At 40.4% G+C, this 15,552-nt stretch overlaps 1 protein-coding gene across 10 annotated transcripts in view; it reads left to right on the top strand.

Moving 5' to 3' along the window:
- Positions 1-1,558: 1,558 nt before the first annotated feature.
- The window catches only part of SLC38A10 (solute carrier family 38 member 10), an 80,715-nt gene continuing 66,721 nt past the window's right edge, over positions 1,559-15,552 (top strand). For 3 of the 10 annotated variants that reach the window (XM_026675758.2, XM_026675756.2, XM_087955997.1), the window contains exons 1-3: positions 1,559-1,872; positions 7,528-7,645; positions 14,186-14,231. In XM_026675758.2, the coding sequence (XP_026531543.2) occupies positions 1,768-1,872; positions 7,528-7,645; positions 14,186-14,231 (269 nt within the window). In that variant the 5' untranslated portion in view covers positions 1,559-1,767. Of the gene's footprint in view, positions 1,985-7,527; positions 7,646-12,239; positions 12,355-14,185; positions 14,232-15,552 lie in introns of all 10 variants that reach the window. The other 7 variants (XM_087955996.1, XM_087955995.1, XM_087955992.1 and 4 more) reach the window with 5 other exon arrangements.

The raw sequence follows: 15,552 nt of genomic DNA, 5'->3' as shown, positions 1-15,552 counted from the left end.
ATGATCACAAACCTGCCATAATAGCATTCCTGTGATGTTCCACTAAAAGGTCAAACTACGGACATCATGGATATTCAGAGTTGTACAGTGAGAGCCCCTGTGGTGTACTAGTTACCATGACAAAGTGAAACAGCAAAATCCAATTCAAATATCTACGTGGATATTTGCTGTGCAATGTTGTGCCAGTCACTCTTCTTTCAGCCTACCCTGGCTCATGTTATTCTAAGAATGGAGATGGGGAAAAAGTGACTTCTGGCCTTTTTTTCACATTTGCGATTGTTGTAGCATTCCCCATGGTCACATGATCAAAAATTCAGAAAACTTGGCAACTGGTTCATATTTATAATGGTTGCAGTATCCTGGAGTCATGGGATCACCTTTTGCAATCTTCTGACAAGCAAAATCAATGGGGAAGCCAGATGCACTTAACAACTGTGTTACTAACTTAACAACTGCAATGATTCACTTAACAACTCTGGCAAGAAACCTCCCTTAGGACTGAAGGTTTGCTTGCAAGCAAATTCAGTGCAGACTCACAGCAAGCAAATTTGAGAGACTGAGCTAGCCTATGGCAGATAGATAGATCACTGAATGATTCTGTGAGCAACTCAATCTGCCTGCTTTTGGGTAAAAGTTGCTATTTTTTAAATAAAAAATTCAATATTTACATGCATGGTGTGTTGTGAGTTAATTTTGTGAGTTTGCTTGCAAGCAAATTTTATGTGACAGACTGAGCTAGCCAATGGCAGATAGATAGATCTCTGAATGAATCTGTGATTCTGTGAGCAACTCAATCTGCTTTGCCTGATTTTGGATAAAAAAAATTGTTTTTTTTTATAAAAAAACAATATTTATATAAATATTTATATTTACATACAAGCCATGCCCAGCCAGTCACATGACCACCAAGCCACGCCCACAAATTAGGCCACGCCCACACAACCGGTTAGTGGTCCTTGGGATCTAAAATTATGAGTTTGGTGGTTCCTGAGGTCCAAAAGGTTGGCGACCCCTGGACTAGATGACCTATAAGGTCCCTTCCAACTCTGTTAATCTGTCAGTTCAAGCCTTTATTGGTTGTTGGGCGCGCCCTTTGCTGCTTCTCTGTGAGCAGACGGATCCTCCCGCATTCATCTCCCATAGCATTATGTAGAAATTCACCGTGCCTCATTCTCTCGAGAGTAGGCGCCATTATTCAAACCAAATTCGAGAGGAGTTCCTGGTGGGCGAGTAAGGCCCTCGTAGCCTCGCGTTGCTCCACCTACGTGGAACTCTTAGCCTTCGCCTTGGTCTTCCCCAGCGATCCACTCGGAGTAAAACCCGTTTTCCCGACCACCAGCAGCATCAAAGGAAAGCGGCCCCTCCACCCCACCGCGGCCTAGTAGGCGGCGAGCGCCGGCGTTAAGAGGAGTTGCTATGGCAACTTCGCTCCTCCCCACCCACTTCCCGCTTCCCTCTAGGCTTGGATTTGTCCTCCGGGGGCAAATCCAACGCTCGTTGCAGTCGTGCCGCTCTAGGCAAAGCCCCCTCGATGGTTTCGCATCCCGGAAGCGCCAACAGAGCAAGGGAATGAGGAAGTGCGTGCGACGTGTGCGGTTGGAGCCGGCTTGCAGGAGAAGAGTTTGTTTTGGTGGGAGGCTGGTGTTCGAAACGGCGTGCTGACCCTTCCCCCCCGCCGTAGTTTGGCCCTCCCTCTTCCCAGGCTCCCTTCCCCTGTTTCACCTGCCCGCTCTCCCCCGCGTCCTTTCTCCCCCACCCCCCTCGGCGATGGCTTCCTCGGCGCCTTCGGGTTCCAACTGGGGCCTGATCATGAACATTGTGAACAGCATCGTCGGGGTTAGCGTGCTGACGATGCCCTTCTGTTTCCGACAGGTCAGTCTGATTTTTGCGCGGCCATCCCTTCCCTGGTTTAAGCGTTTAACGGCGGGAATGACGGGACCTCCGGCGTGTCCGGGGCTCCCCTCGAGTCGGTCTGCGTGGCAAGGTGGGCCTTTCCGTAATTGCCCTTCTTTCCTTTCCTGAGCATCTTTGTGTTGGAAAAGTTGCTCCTAGTGTATTCATTTAGTGGATGGACCCTGGCAAGCCCCGGGGAAGAGAATTAAAACTACTCATTTTAATGAGTATTAATTTTGCTGTCAGTTTAAAGATGGGATTGCCCCTTTAAAACTGATCCTTACGGTCACCTTTTGCCCTTTTTTTCTTTTATGCTAAGCTTTATGCCCTTTTATTACTTGCCTTCACTTTTAAACGTATCCCGTAATTATCTATTCTAAAGAGCCAGTTTGGTATATAGTGGTTGAGGCACCAGGCTAGGTTTCCCGCTGAGGCACAAAGCCAGCTGGCTGACCCTGGGCCAGTCTTTACCTCTCAGTCCTAGGAAAGAAGCAATGTCAAAACGCTTCAGAAATTCTTGCCAAGAAAACTGCAGGGACTAAACCAGGTAGTTGCCTGGTATCAGCACTAAGTCAGAGGGACATATATTTCTCCATGTGTGCGTCAGATGTTCTGCATATTTGCATGGTACCAATTTTGTATATTGAAACTGATAACCCTGTACTTCCTTTTCTCTTGGTCAGGGATTAATTCTTACGTTTTTTTGGAAAAAAATATTTTAAGCCACTTCCAAACTGCTTAGTATTATCTTGCATTAATGGTTATTATATAAATGTATAGGTTCACCTTAGGAGCAGTAGCATGGCTTGCTTGTTATATTTCTCAAGGTTTATGTTTCAACTTTTTATTCTTATTTCGTATTCTTTTTAAATTGAGTTATATTGTCTGTTCTTAGAACATCTGTCCTGCATTATTGATATAAAAGAGGATAGCATATAAAAGTAAGAGTTCTCTTGATACATGAATTCCAACGTTCATTATTTCTTTAATGCTTTCTCTCTCTTATATTGTCTGGTCATGTTTGTTATAACGTGGTGCTTAGACACCTGTTCATCTGTGTGACTTGTCTGATAGGCACAAAAATATAGAATTTGGGATTAAACTTTTGTTTTATAAATTGAAAAATGACAAACTATTTCTGTTCATCATTAAAATAACCTTATATCTATATAAGGTTAGTCATATAAATCTTGTTTCTTTTTTTCTGTTTTTCCTTCCCCCCTCACCATTGCCATGGATGTTGAGAGATTTTCAGATTGTGGAATCCAATGTAAAGTAGATTTTAGAAACATATACCCCAGGTTGTTTCATATTAAGAAATTATATGTGTGTCTAAGCTCCAGATACATTCCTTATGAGCCATTTTGGTATAGTGGTTGGCATCAGGCTTGAAACAAGGAGGCTGAATTGTAGTCCCATCTTACCCTAGTGCCTAGTCCCACTTTAGGCCTAAAGCCAGCTGGGTGACTTTGGGCCGCTCACTCCCTCACTAGCCCTAGGAAGAAGGCAGTAGCAAATCCTTTCTGAAATCTTGCCAAGAAAACTGCAGGGATGTTTCCAGGAAGATGTCAGGATTGACTTGAAGGTACACACAAAGTATAAAGTTTGCATTACGTGGCTTTACAGAATAAAGAGCCCTGGAATATGTTTTTTTCAGTAATTAAGAAAAAATGTATAATCCTTTTTTTGCTTAATATGTGTGCATCACGAACACCAACATGGCTGGCTGGAAAATTCTTGGAGTTGAAGTCCACATATCTGAAAGTGGCGAAGGTTGAGAAACACTGACATACACAGAAGTGAAATTGCCTGTCCAATGAATAAGTGGCATGCATATTATAATAAATGAATATGCAGCTTCCTGAAATTCCCAGCCATTGTAACCATTAGATATAATGTTCGAGACATTAGAAGCTGTTACCCAATACATTTCAAGGGTGTCATTTTATCATTGCTCTCTTAGGAGGTAAACTTACAAAAGGTTATAGTGGCTTCTATAAAAGATTCATTTAGCCCAGAATACTACTTTCCATTGTGCTATCCAAATGCCAACGAATAGTCTGTAAATAGGACATGAGGTCAATAGTTTATATCAGTGCTGCATTCTTCAATTACTATTCCATAGCATGTCATCTGGAATTCCCAACTCTGACACACTTTGAAATGCAAGGTTTCTCAACATATTGTGCATTACATTACATATCATATAAATGAAGATAATAGGAAAACTCAGAATAGCTCACTGTATATTTGTTGATATAGCTGACAAATTGCACCCAATGTATAGTCTTCAATGGAACTACATCTACATGAAAGGAAGTAAGCAGTGGGGTACCCCAAAGTTGCCATTTAGGCCTAGTACTCTTCAACATTTTGATAAACGATTTAGATGAGGGAATAGAAGGGGAAATAATCAAACTTGCAGACGACACTAAACTGGCAGGAATAGCCAATACCCCAGAAAATAGGCTCAAGATCGAGATGGAACTCTACAGACTTGAATACTGGATCCTATCTAACAAAATGAAATTCAATGTAGAAAACATTAAGGTTTTACACTCAGGCAAGAAAAACAAAAACAAATGTACATGTATAGATTAGATCCAGCCTTGCTTTACTTTTCAAAAACAGCCAGGGTCAGCTAGATGCTACTACTTAGCTTGTTAATAATTACTACAATATAGATAACTACTATCCATTTAATTCCTACAAAAAGTCAGCTTGTTCTGAAATGTAGATCCATGTTGTTATCTTGGCAACATTAATGAAGGTTTGCCATTCTCTTCTTCTGGTATCTTGTTTGACTTCCCAGTCTAGTCTTAGTTACTGACCAAGTCTGCTTAGTTTTTTCAGGCTCACCCAAGGGCTGGTATATGATTTGTGTTTATTACACAAAGACTGAACAGAGAGAAAAGAATGCCCTTGTCACTTGTATCAGCAATGCAAGAATGTTTATGTCAGACCACAGCAACAATTTGTGAACTTTAATTTAAATAAGTTATTTACTCTATGTGCAGCTCTTGTATTTTATATTATTCTGACATTACTATTTCCTTCTATCATCTAATCATGTATGTATATGATTGACCCATACACCTCATTCTGAAGTTATCACTTTAATTCAGGTTAATATTCCTTGTGTATAATGGTGATTTATAAAAATTTCATGCCACAAATATCTTTATTGTTTTCAGTCCTGATAAATATGTAGTCCCACAACACAGGCTTCAAGAAAGTAAGAAATTAACTGCAATTTTAAAAAATTGCTAAGAAAATAGATAGCCTGACATTGCTTTTTTTAAAAAAAAAAAATCATTAAAAGATTGGAAAACAATTGTTGCAAACAGTTAAAATTGTTATTATCAGAAGATTTCAACCAATCAGATGTTAGCTGTTGGTTAGTTCCATCTTTTTCCCAACAGATGGCATTAAAATGAAGCAAAGCAAAACACTTTATTCATTTAAGTAGGTCTGTTAACAGATGGCACCATGATGTGATTATATTTCTCACATGTAGATCTACATCAAGGTATCTCTTGATGGAAGAGATGATTAGTCAAAAATGAACATAGTTCTTTGATCAAATTCATACATTAAAAGGCCTGCTATTGTCAGCTTTAACTTTGGGTTAATTTAGGTATATTTATTTATTTGTTTGTATCCTTCCTTTATTTTTACAAAAGACTCACGGCAACAAACATATCCTGGTTCCTACCTACTTATCATCCTTGATGTCTGCTGTTTGCAGTTAGCTGTTTGTTGAATATGGATTATATCCTGCAACAAGTGTTAGTTTAGACCATGTTTCCTTGTAAGATACCTATCCTTCAAGCATCCATTGATTTTATGCATTCTTTATAGGGAATGGAGATGAGGATTTTCAGAGATATCTGAATGCTCCAGGATGTATACCTTTGATACATGTATCCCATTCAATTTTTGTTGTTGCCTTTTCTTAAGAAGTTCTTGCAGTATAAAAACAATGGCAGTGCAATCTTACATCTAATTTCAGGGAATGGGGTTACTTTTAACAGGGCTTGTTCTGCAACTACAAATGTAAACACGAAAATTAGATAATCCTAGAAAAAAGTGTATGGGGATGTTGAAAGAGTTATTGTGTAAGGTTGTGGAGGGGGTTTATACCTGCATGGCACTGCCTTATTTGGCGTCACTTACTCTTCTTCATCTGTCTGTCTGCTTATAATTCTGATATTGCTTCTGCAGCAAAGAGCCCCTATGCCTCTGTTTTAGGCCATGGAGATCAGTGTCCCCACTGATAATTAAACAAGGAGCCCATCTAGTGCATGGGACATTCATGGGCATAGTTGATTTTCCTGTGTTGGACTTAACAGGAGGTGGACTGCTGTTAGTAATTAAGTGCTTGTGGTTATAAAAATGCTTACCACCAATGATATGTGGTTATGCACATGAACATCTGGTCACAGATGCTTTCCTAATGCATGGCAACACTTGTTACCAGATGCTGATAATAGATGGTGTGGTCTTTGCCTGCGTGAATGGCGTGGTGGAAGATCAGGGTAGTAGAATGCTAATTTCTTTACAACTTCTGCCCAGTAAGATTGCATGAATGTAGTCTTTCTATGAGCAGGTCCTATTTTGCTATATCTGGAAATGGCTGAGATAATCTTCATTTTGGTGGGTGGGGGGGGGAAATGTGCCGTGGCGGTTTCTTTAAGGAACATTCAGAAGACTGGTTGTTTCAATACCAGAGCTACTAACTGATGTCAATAAACCTTCCCTTGAAGAAAAAGGCTTTTACAGCTCTTTGGATTTAAGGGGTCCTTAGAATAGGTCATTGGTTTGTTATGCGTACAGTTGCCAGAAGCTTCAAAAGCTGCAACTCCTTTGATTAAAGCAGAACAAATAGCAGCTGTGATTAAAATGTAGCACCACTTGTTCCTGTCCAGCGTCATGCATTGTTTTCATAAATGTTCAGCCATTCAGGTTCTCTCCCCCTCTTTCCCCCAAACTCCTTCCACTTCCTCTGCAAATGTGGCCAGAGAGCAAACCGGCACAATGCTTTCAGGACAGGTAGCTAACAGGGTAATTTATGTTTATGCTGTAAGTGGATAGAACAGCCAGTTTTACTTGTGCAGAGGAGTTTAAACCCCTGGATCAACAGCATGCTAACTTGTTTAACATGAATCTGGTAGTAGCTAAAGACAGATCACTGTTCTGGAATAGACCCAAAACCTGTCACATCAGCAGGGCAGGAAGGTTTTTCTCTTCCATAAATTGCTTTGGCTTCTCTTTCCAAGCAAGGAGCTATTGCAACTGAACCATTTAGCAAATAGGTGGCTGCTCTCTGTCTTTGCCGTAAATGTGTGTGTGTGTGAAAAAGAGAGGGAGAGGGGAAAGAAAGGAAAGAAAAGAGAGAGAGAAAGAAGAAAGGAAAGAAAGAAAGAGTTCATATGCCACATTTTGGCTGGTTGTTGCTCAGAAGTAAGGGAATCTCCTCTAACACAGCCAGCATGTGCTTGCAAATAAAAACCTGGCAGCCTCTGGGTAACATGGAATGGCAGTAAGAATACATAAAAGAAAAACTGTTTTGGGGGGAGGGGATGATGATTATTTGTCTAGTATTTTATACAATTTCCCCTTCATATTTTGTAGTGTGGCATCTTTCTGGGAGCCCTGCTGCTTATTTTCTGCTCCTGGATGACTCATCAATCCTGTATGTTCCTAGTGAAATCAGCCAATCTCAGCAAACGCAGGACCTATCCTGGACTAGGTGAGCATGTTCAACTCGAGGGTGGTTTCATCCCAGTCTTTTCTTCCCATTTCCTAATTTACAACTTCCTCTTGGCATGGCTGAATTATTCCCAGCATATAAAATGTGTCCTTTCCTTACGCCACCAAATATTTATCTTCTCCTTTATATAGCAAACGTTCCTAAAGTACAGATTTAATTCTTCAGAGATGATGTAGAATGCTTCAATTCAATGGATTAAAAAGAAGGGAAGGGTCCCAACAGAGGTTTTCTGCTATATGGTGTGGGTCTCTGCTCAAACCCACTCACTTCCCCTGCCCAGCGTGTAGTTGAGGATGTTGGGTTCTACCAGTAGAGACCCTGGTATGGTCTTCTTGGAGTGTGTGCTTATGGCAGCTTAAGGTTAAGGGAAACAGTGTTCCAAGTTTCAAGCAGCCAAGAACACTGAAACATCTGCAAGATTCATGTGTGGTTTTTTGGCCAGGACCAGCGGTCCTTTTCCTCTTCGTTCGCTGTTGTGTCTTGGCACCAGGATCACCATCTATTTTTGACCTCTCCTCTGATTCCCAAAGATTGAGGGGTGGGTGAGTGGGTGGAACAGCAGAGCAGAGCAGATCTGTGGCCAGGCCTTGAGGATTCAAACATTTCTGCTCGGTATGCATTCTCTTTGCTGGAAAACAAGTCATGAGCAGGGGTGGGATATTCTCTCTCGAACTTTCTTTTAGGCAGCTGCTCCAAAAGGGTGAATGCCTTTACCCATTTAAAGTTTGCTCATTGCAGAGGTGGAGCTTGTCCCTGGGGGTGGCAGAGGTGAAAGATTCTCATGACAGGATATGCTGTTTTCTGCCCTCTCACAGCTGTAAACCCATCATGTGCTTCCTGAGGTGCCTCTTGGGGAGTCAGAGTAGGGAATTGGCTGGTTTCGCTGCTGAAAAGAGGATTTAAAGCGGTGTGCAGTCTCCTTAGTGACTGCTGAAAGACGGCTACCCCCAGTTCCTCCGTTGCCCGAGGCTACCTCATTTAGCTGCACAGTGTAAGCATTGCAAAATATGTCCATTGGCAGCAAGGGGAAAAAAACAACCCAACAAGACTTGTGGTCTTGAAGGTTAAACCTTAACGGCAAAATATATGCTTAATTATAACTCTTTTCTCTAGAGGGAGAGGAAGAGAGGGATCAAATGTAGCTCTTCCTCCTTAACACCAGATGCCCATAATCATTGATTTCCCCTTCTGTGTCACAATAAGTCTTTATACGCTTCCCCTTTTGACTGAATACATTAAGTCCTGTTTACCTTGGATTGTCTGCCAGGAATAAGAGGTTCCCTTCACTTTCTAAAACTAAGCAGCTTAGAAACACAGAAGGGTCAGTAAATGCTTCCAAACTTTCTGGCACATAAACATTGGTGCGGAAAGAAATAGCTTCTCTCCCCCCACCCCTCCTTTTTTTTTTTTGCCTGCCTTTGCCCTGGGAGAGATGCCATCAGCCAAAGTGGGAGAGAATGCCTGGGAAAAAAGCATCCTTAGCCCAAGGGAAGGCTTTACTGCTAGAGTCATCCTGATGCATCAAGGTTGAGCAACTACACACAGCAGCCTTTGTCATTGCCTTTCTTCTACACCGGTCCAGCTGCAAGCGATCCTGGCAGAACCTAAGCTGATTCTGTGGGAGGCTTTGGCAGCTTTGAAGGATGCATGAATAGTTTACAAATTAACTTAATTTAAGCTACGTCTTCCGGAAGAACATTCAAAGCTTTGGCTACAAGAGCCAAAGCAGCCAAGAAACAATAGGAATAAACAAAACACCTCTAAACATTATTTGGAAGGGGGTTGAAGGGTGAAGGAACAGTTGTTATGAGTCCAACCAATCAGTAGTGTTTGTCTGTTAGAAACTAAGAACAGTGTATTTTATATTTATTTTTAAACCATTGTGGAGCTATGAAAGGATAATTTAAAATAACTTATCCTTTAACATGGCCTGTGTATTTTCTAGGCATAGATGTGGAAGTAAGACCCAAAGTGTCCAACCTCAATTTATCTTTGTGACTCCAGGTTCTCCTGTATATGTGAACACCAGGATGTCCTCACTCTAAAGTCATGCTGGTCTGTGAGCATAACAAAGATTTGATTGATACTCTAGAACTGTTCTTGCAGATACAGAAATAACCCCGTACACCATCAGTATTCTGAAGATAGAGAACACCATTTGTTTAACAATTCCTCACACACTGCCAAGTTCAAAGACAAGTCCATTTCAAGAAATGGGGCTAGCTGTGCTACCATACTAGTTGCTCTTATTAATGATACAGCAAAGCTGGTATCTGGCTGTCTTGAACAAAGTTAAAAGGGTGAAGTCATTTTATTGAAAACCAGATTTGGAGCTTGCTTTATACTTTTCTGATTTTGGCTACTTGGCTTGAATTTAAACAGATCTGAGATTGGTTAGCACAGGGCTGTCAAACTCCTGGCCCATGAGCCGGTTGCATCATGTGCTGACCACTCACACACCTGGTTTAGCAAAGGGGGTCAGGGAAAGCCCCGATACATCACGTGACACCACCATGACGATGTGAGTTTGATACCCCTGGGTTAGTACCTCAGTGGAAAAAGATAAGGGGGGCTGCTTTGGGTACACTGCCTTAAGTTACATGAAGTAAAACAGGCAAGGTTTAAATGTTTATAATATCTAACACATACATAGTGATACAGCTAGTCCTCAGCTTACAACCATTCATTTAGTGATTGTTTAAAGTTATAACAGCATTGAAAAAAGTGACATGACTATTTTTCACACAATCGTAGCATCCGCCATGGTTACATGATCAAAATTTGGATGCTTGGCAATTTGCATGTCATTATGATATTTGCAGTGTCCCGAGATCATGAGATCCCACTTTGCAACCTTCTGATAAGCATAGTCAATGGGGAAGCCAGATTCACTTAACAACCATTACTACCTTAACAACCGCAATGATTCACTTAACAGCTGAGGCAGGGAAGTTCGTAGAAGGAAACTCACTTAACACCTGTCTTGCTTAGGCAATGGAAATTTCGGCTCATTTGTGAAGACTATAATGAATATATTTTACTTTGAAAATGTTTTAGATTATACCTTATAAATAGATGTTTGGAGATTTGGAAAGTATTTTATTTACTTTTATTTATATATTTAACTTGGTGAACAGCTAACTAGCAGTTTAAGCAGTTAAAAAATTAAAACTGTTATTTACCTGGAATCAATATTAACCATGACTATAGAATTCAGTATGACTGAAATGGTTAAAAAGCAATAAAGAAGTATGAGGCCATGAAGTTACACTTGGGATAGATATACATATTTAATATATGAGAGGAAAGCTTAATATTTTCCTCTCCAGTATATCTGATAAACTTACATTTTGTGTGTGAACTTGGTTGAAAGCCATCTTCACCTGGTTAGGAAGTTTCTTTGGATATTTTGGATCAGTCTCCCTTTTTTCAGCCTAATGTACCATACAAGATTGTTGCTATGGAGATATAATGAGGGAGATCCTTATATATCCTACCTTGAACTTTCAGAGGAAAGGTGTGTGATATAAATGCAAAAAAAAGTTGTGTCCACAGCTGTATAAAATAGAGGGCAACCTCTTCCAACTTGACACATTTTAAGACTATAGTTCTTGCCAACCACTGATAGCCAGAATGTGCCATTATGGTTACAGTGGTTAGGAATAGTCCAAGCGAAAGCCCAGCAGATCTGAGACTGGTTAGCCCAGGTGTCAAACTGACTGCCCATGGGCCCAGATACGCCATGTGTAGGCTACGCCCACCCCAGCTCTGTGAATGGGAAAAATGTCACATGATGGCAACATGACATGGCGAGTTTGACACCCGGGATCTAAAGGAAATCATCCCTAGTGTGGTATCTTGATTGTAATGATCACTTGCTAGGTGCTAACCAGTAGGAATAACTTGACATCCTAGAACAGGAGATGTTATGGAGATTTTAATTATAATTTTTTATTGTGGAGATTTTATGACTTGTGGATTTCAACTCCCAAAATTATGAGCTGGCTCAGGAATTCTGGGAGTTGAAGTCCACAAGTCATAAAAGGGTCATAGTTCCCCAACTCTGACCTAGAATATTACTCCCCTTAGTTACTTCCAGTTTCTGACAGAATCCTTCTGTTCATTCTATCCACCACTTTTCCAGTTAAGCATTTTTCACCTGACTTTACTTCAAAAACTCCAAATTCTCTTCTGAAAGGTTGCTATTTCTCATGGCTATTTCTTAGTCAATCGGTTTTCTTCTGACGCTGACAACATGCCCAATGAAAATCCGAAATGATGATGATCTTGAACACACACAGATGAATGAATTTGGCTTATTAACTTGTATGTACAGCTGGGTTTATTTCTAAGGATTTGGTCAAGTAGGTCCTTCCTTTTCTAATGACAAAAGCAGGCATTTATTCCTAAACATCAGTGGGAGGCTATATGGTCTGGCTTACATTTTTAAATAACTACTCACGAGCATCGTCTTTTTTTCTTCATGTGAACAATAGAATGCCAGAGAACATTCTTATAGACAATCCCAGTGGCTACTTCCATGAAGAATAAAACCCAGATTTTTCATTTCCAGCACACCCATTTAACTCAAGTAGCTACTGTGATCTTCTGGAAAGACCTCCCATGAAGTTATACTGAGCATGCAAATTGACCACCCATGCAAGCAACAATTTCCATAAGCAGATAATGTATGAACTATCTCTGAGTATGTGACTTACTCAAAACTGTTAGTATTACTCTCCAAATTTCCTAAACGCCTTTCTAAAGCTTCTCTACATTGAATATTAAACGAATGAGACTCACCTTCCCTCCCTCCCTCCCTCTCTCTCTCTCTCTCAGATTTTTTTTGTCCTTTTTGGAGACAGACAGGGAGACAGAATTTGGGCAAACGTCTTTCCCTGCCAGCATTTGGTTATTTTGGCTCTTTTTACTTTCTTCCATGAAAGCATGTGAAGATAAGATTCTCAGATCAACAAAGTTGCTAATCCCTTCTAGATTGTATATTTAGACTTTTATAAGGCCAGAGAAAGAAAGAATCTAAAACGTTTGCAATATGAGCCCCCACCCCCAATAATCTGTGGAAACAAATCATTAAAATTTATCTTAAGGCTTCACTTACAAGTTTGCTCTTGGGACTAATTTTTGTCTGCCTATTCTATATTGGAGCCAAGGAAGTAAGTCTGCTTTGTACTTAAATGTATACGTCCGCAAACATTTTTAAAGCAAACAAAAACATAGGAAACTGATATTTACAAGTACTTTCCTTGGAAAGTTAGTCACTGAGACTTCAGTTGTAGAATTGGAGCACGATAGCAGATGAAAAGTGAAAGTATAATCAAGCATTTAGATCTGTGATGGCCAGCCAATTTGCCCCTCTCTGCTAAACTGGGCTTGCCTCAAAATTCTCTTTTGAAATAAATTTGAATGACTTTTCGGTCCTCCCTTCCCCACAGATTTACTGAGGATGAACCATCAAGGACATTTTCATCAATGGCCCTGCCTTTGTTGTATTCTGTTTTCTTACTTGTTTTAATTGAAAACCAGTGATTCTTTTTCAATTGAGAAATTGATTTCTAAGGAGATTTTATCCTTGGCCTTCACGTTGTGGAGGGAGGTGCTTTCTCTTGCCTTCATTCTTCTTCTGTTAACATTCCTGCACTAGGTTTTTTTTTTTAAATAAAATAAAACCCAACAAGACAGATTTCCCCAAGAGAATAAATACATTCTGCAAAGTGAGGTTGAAAGCCAGCTGCCCTCTGTAAACATTTCACATGAATGTGGCATTAGTAATGGTTCCAGTTAAAAAGGTTCTCTCTCAGAATTGGAGGTGGTAATTTTCCTCTTATTCTCATAGTCAAATGGCTTTTGAAAATGCAAGCTGAGCTTTCCAGAGCAGCAGCGATTTCAAGGATGCTGATTGTTTTGTGTGGCAAGCAGCGATCAGTGTATGAAACAGGGGGAAAAAAATCTATCTGTTAAATCCCTTTGGTGTGGTGGTGAATCATGGATACGGTCAAGGCTGTTGAGTTTTCTGGGCACCCATCTTGGTCCTCCCCTCAGCAGCACAAAGTGGTTCAGCTGCAGTGGGGCAGGAAGGAATAAAATCGTGAACCCCACTGAAATTTTGTACTGCAGTAACTTTTAGCTACACAATCTCTTAAGGCTCGCATATTTTCAGTGCTGCCTTTCTTCTTTTAATGGTTACCATGTGTAAGTCCTACTTAGTGCTGTTGGGTTGGGGAGGGGGGAGGGGAAGGAGAGAAGAAGAACCTGTTTTGAATCTTTCTTCCAAATTTTGTTTTCGTGTGGCTTCTGATTTCTGAATGGTATGTCAAGGGAGGGCGGGGGGAGAGCCCCAATGTGGTGGTGGTGGTGGGATGGAACCAAACTAGCAAACCCTGCCTTCTGAGTTGCCTCTGGTGAGTGATATTCGTTTTATACATGCCACGTTTTGAACACATGCTTGAATAACAATTGTGATAATGTATTTTCCCCTCCTCACTTTTTCTTTCCTTCTAGCCTTCCACGCCTATGGAAAATCTGGTAAAATGCTTATGGAAACCAGGTATTTTATTTTTTGTCCCTTTTTGCTGTTCAAGTTTCAAGTATTTTTGTTAACTGTTTAATATGCAAGCTGTTTCTACCCCTGATGTTCTGATGTTTTGTCTATAGTTTCATGTTCTTTTTCTACTTTATCTCTCCTTTTCTGAACTTGGCATATTTATTCAGCTAGGGGTAAGCATGTTAGGGAGAACATGTAATGTATAATCCCAAGTCCAATTTTAAAAGCTCTTCCTAGGACTTTAGATTCTCTAGCCCTCAGCGCTCAATTGCCAGGAAAGCTGAGAGAGGGGCATACTTAAAGGTTCAGACAAAACATTGCAGTACAGTAGTTCTGATTGGCAGAAGATATTTACGCCTGGGAATGAATTGTCTGCATTATGGATACATAGACCCTCCATCTTCTATGTATCCAGTTAGCTATTTCAACCGTGACAATATAGTACATACACAGTTTTTTCCTTGAAATCCTGTGGCAGTTCCCTATATTTGTTGAAGATGTTCTTAATCTTTTATTTCCACCTTTTTCTCACAAATTTGGTTAAGATGATTGGCTTAAAGAGTTGTATTTTCAGAGTCAGTATTTTCATGCTGAAGAGGGTATTCCACTTGAAAAGCTCAGGATGCATAAACATCTTTGCTGCCCATCCAAGTCTATAAATCATGTTGTGAACTGGTTTTCCACATGGGGAAAACAGTTGAGTGGTCCCACTTCAGTCGGAGGAGAGAGCTGTGAATAATTCATTAGTGTCTTTTTATCTTGTTTGTGGTTATTTCCATCTCTGTAGAACACGAATAACACTGGTCCACATTAATGGGTTTGTTGACAATAATATGGCATGATGCTCCTGCCATCATTTGAAGACCCCTACTTCTTCTAATGATAATTTTTCATTTGTGAAGGGAAATGTCCCTAACAGGATCTTAACATTGGTTCACAACAAGCTTGAATTTTAAAAGAGGAACTTACACCGTTTCCATATATTATGCTTTTCAAAATAAGAAGAGGCATTGACTTGGCGGATAGTTTGATATGAATGGCATCACGGGGTTGCTTTTTATGATTGAGATTCTCAATCTGTGATCTATCATGAGATGCCTGGCCATGTGATCCTGGCTTCCTTCTTTATCACTCAGCTTTGAATTGTTTTGAGAGATGCCTAAAAATATTCTCAGGACTTCATTGCCATTACTCTCTCATGTTAGCAATTGCTATAATTGCCACTGGGGTCCTATGCAGTCAGAAAAGAGAGGGGAAGTGATCCCTGCTTTTGTGACAGGGAAAGGTACATGAGCTCACAGAATGATGTCCTAATTAAACTGCT

The sequence above is a fragment of the Notechis scutatus genome, chromosome 2, assembly GCF_049901735.1.
Source record: "Notechis scutatus isolate UNSWTSFEM ecotype Mainland chromosome 2, rNotScu1.2, whole genome shotgun sequence".
Lineage (NCBI taxonomy): Eukaryota > Metazoa > Chordata > Lepidosauria > Squamata > Elapidae > Notechis > Notechis scutatus.
This window is presented reverse-complemented; position numbering and strand designations above follow the sequence as displayed.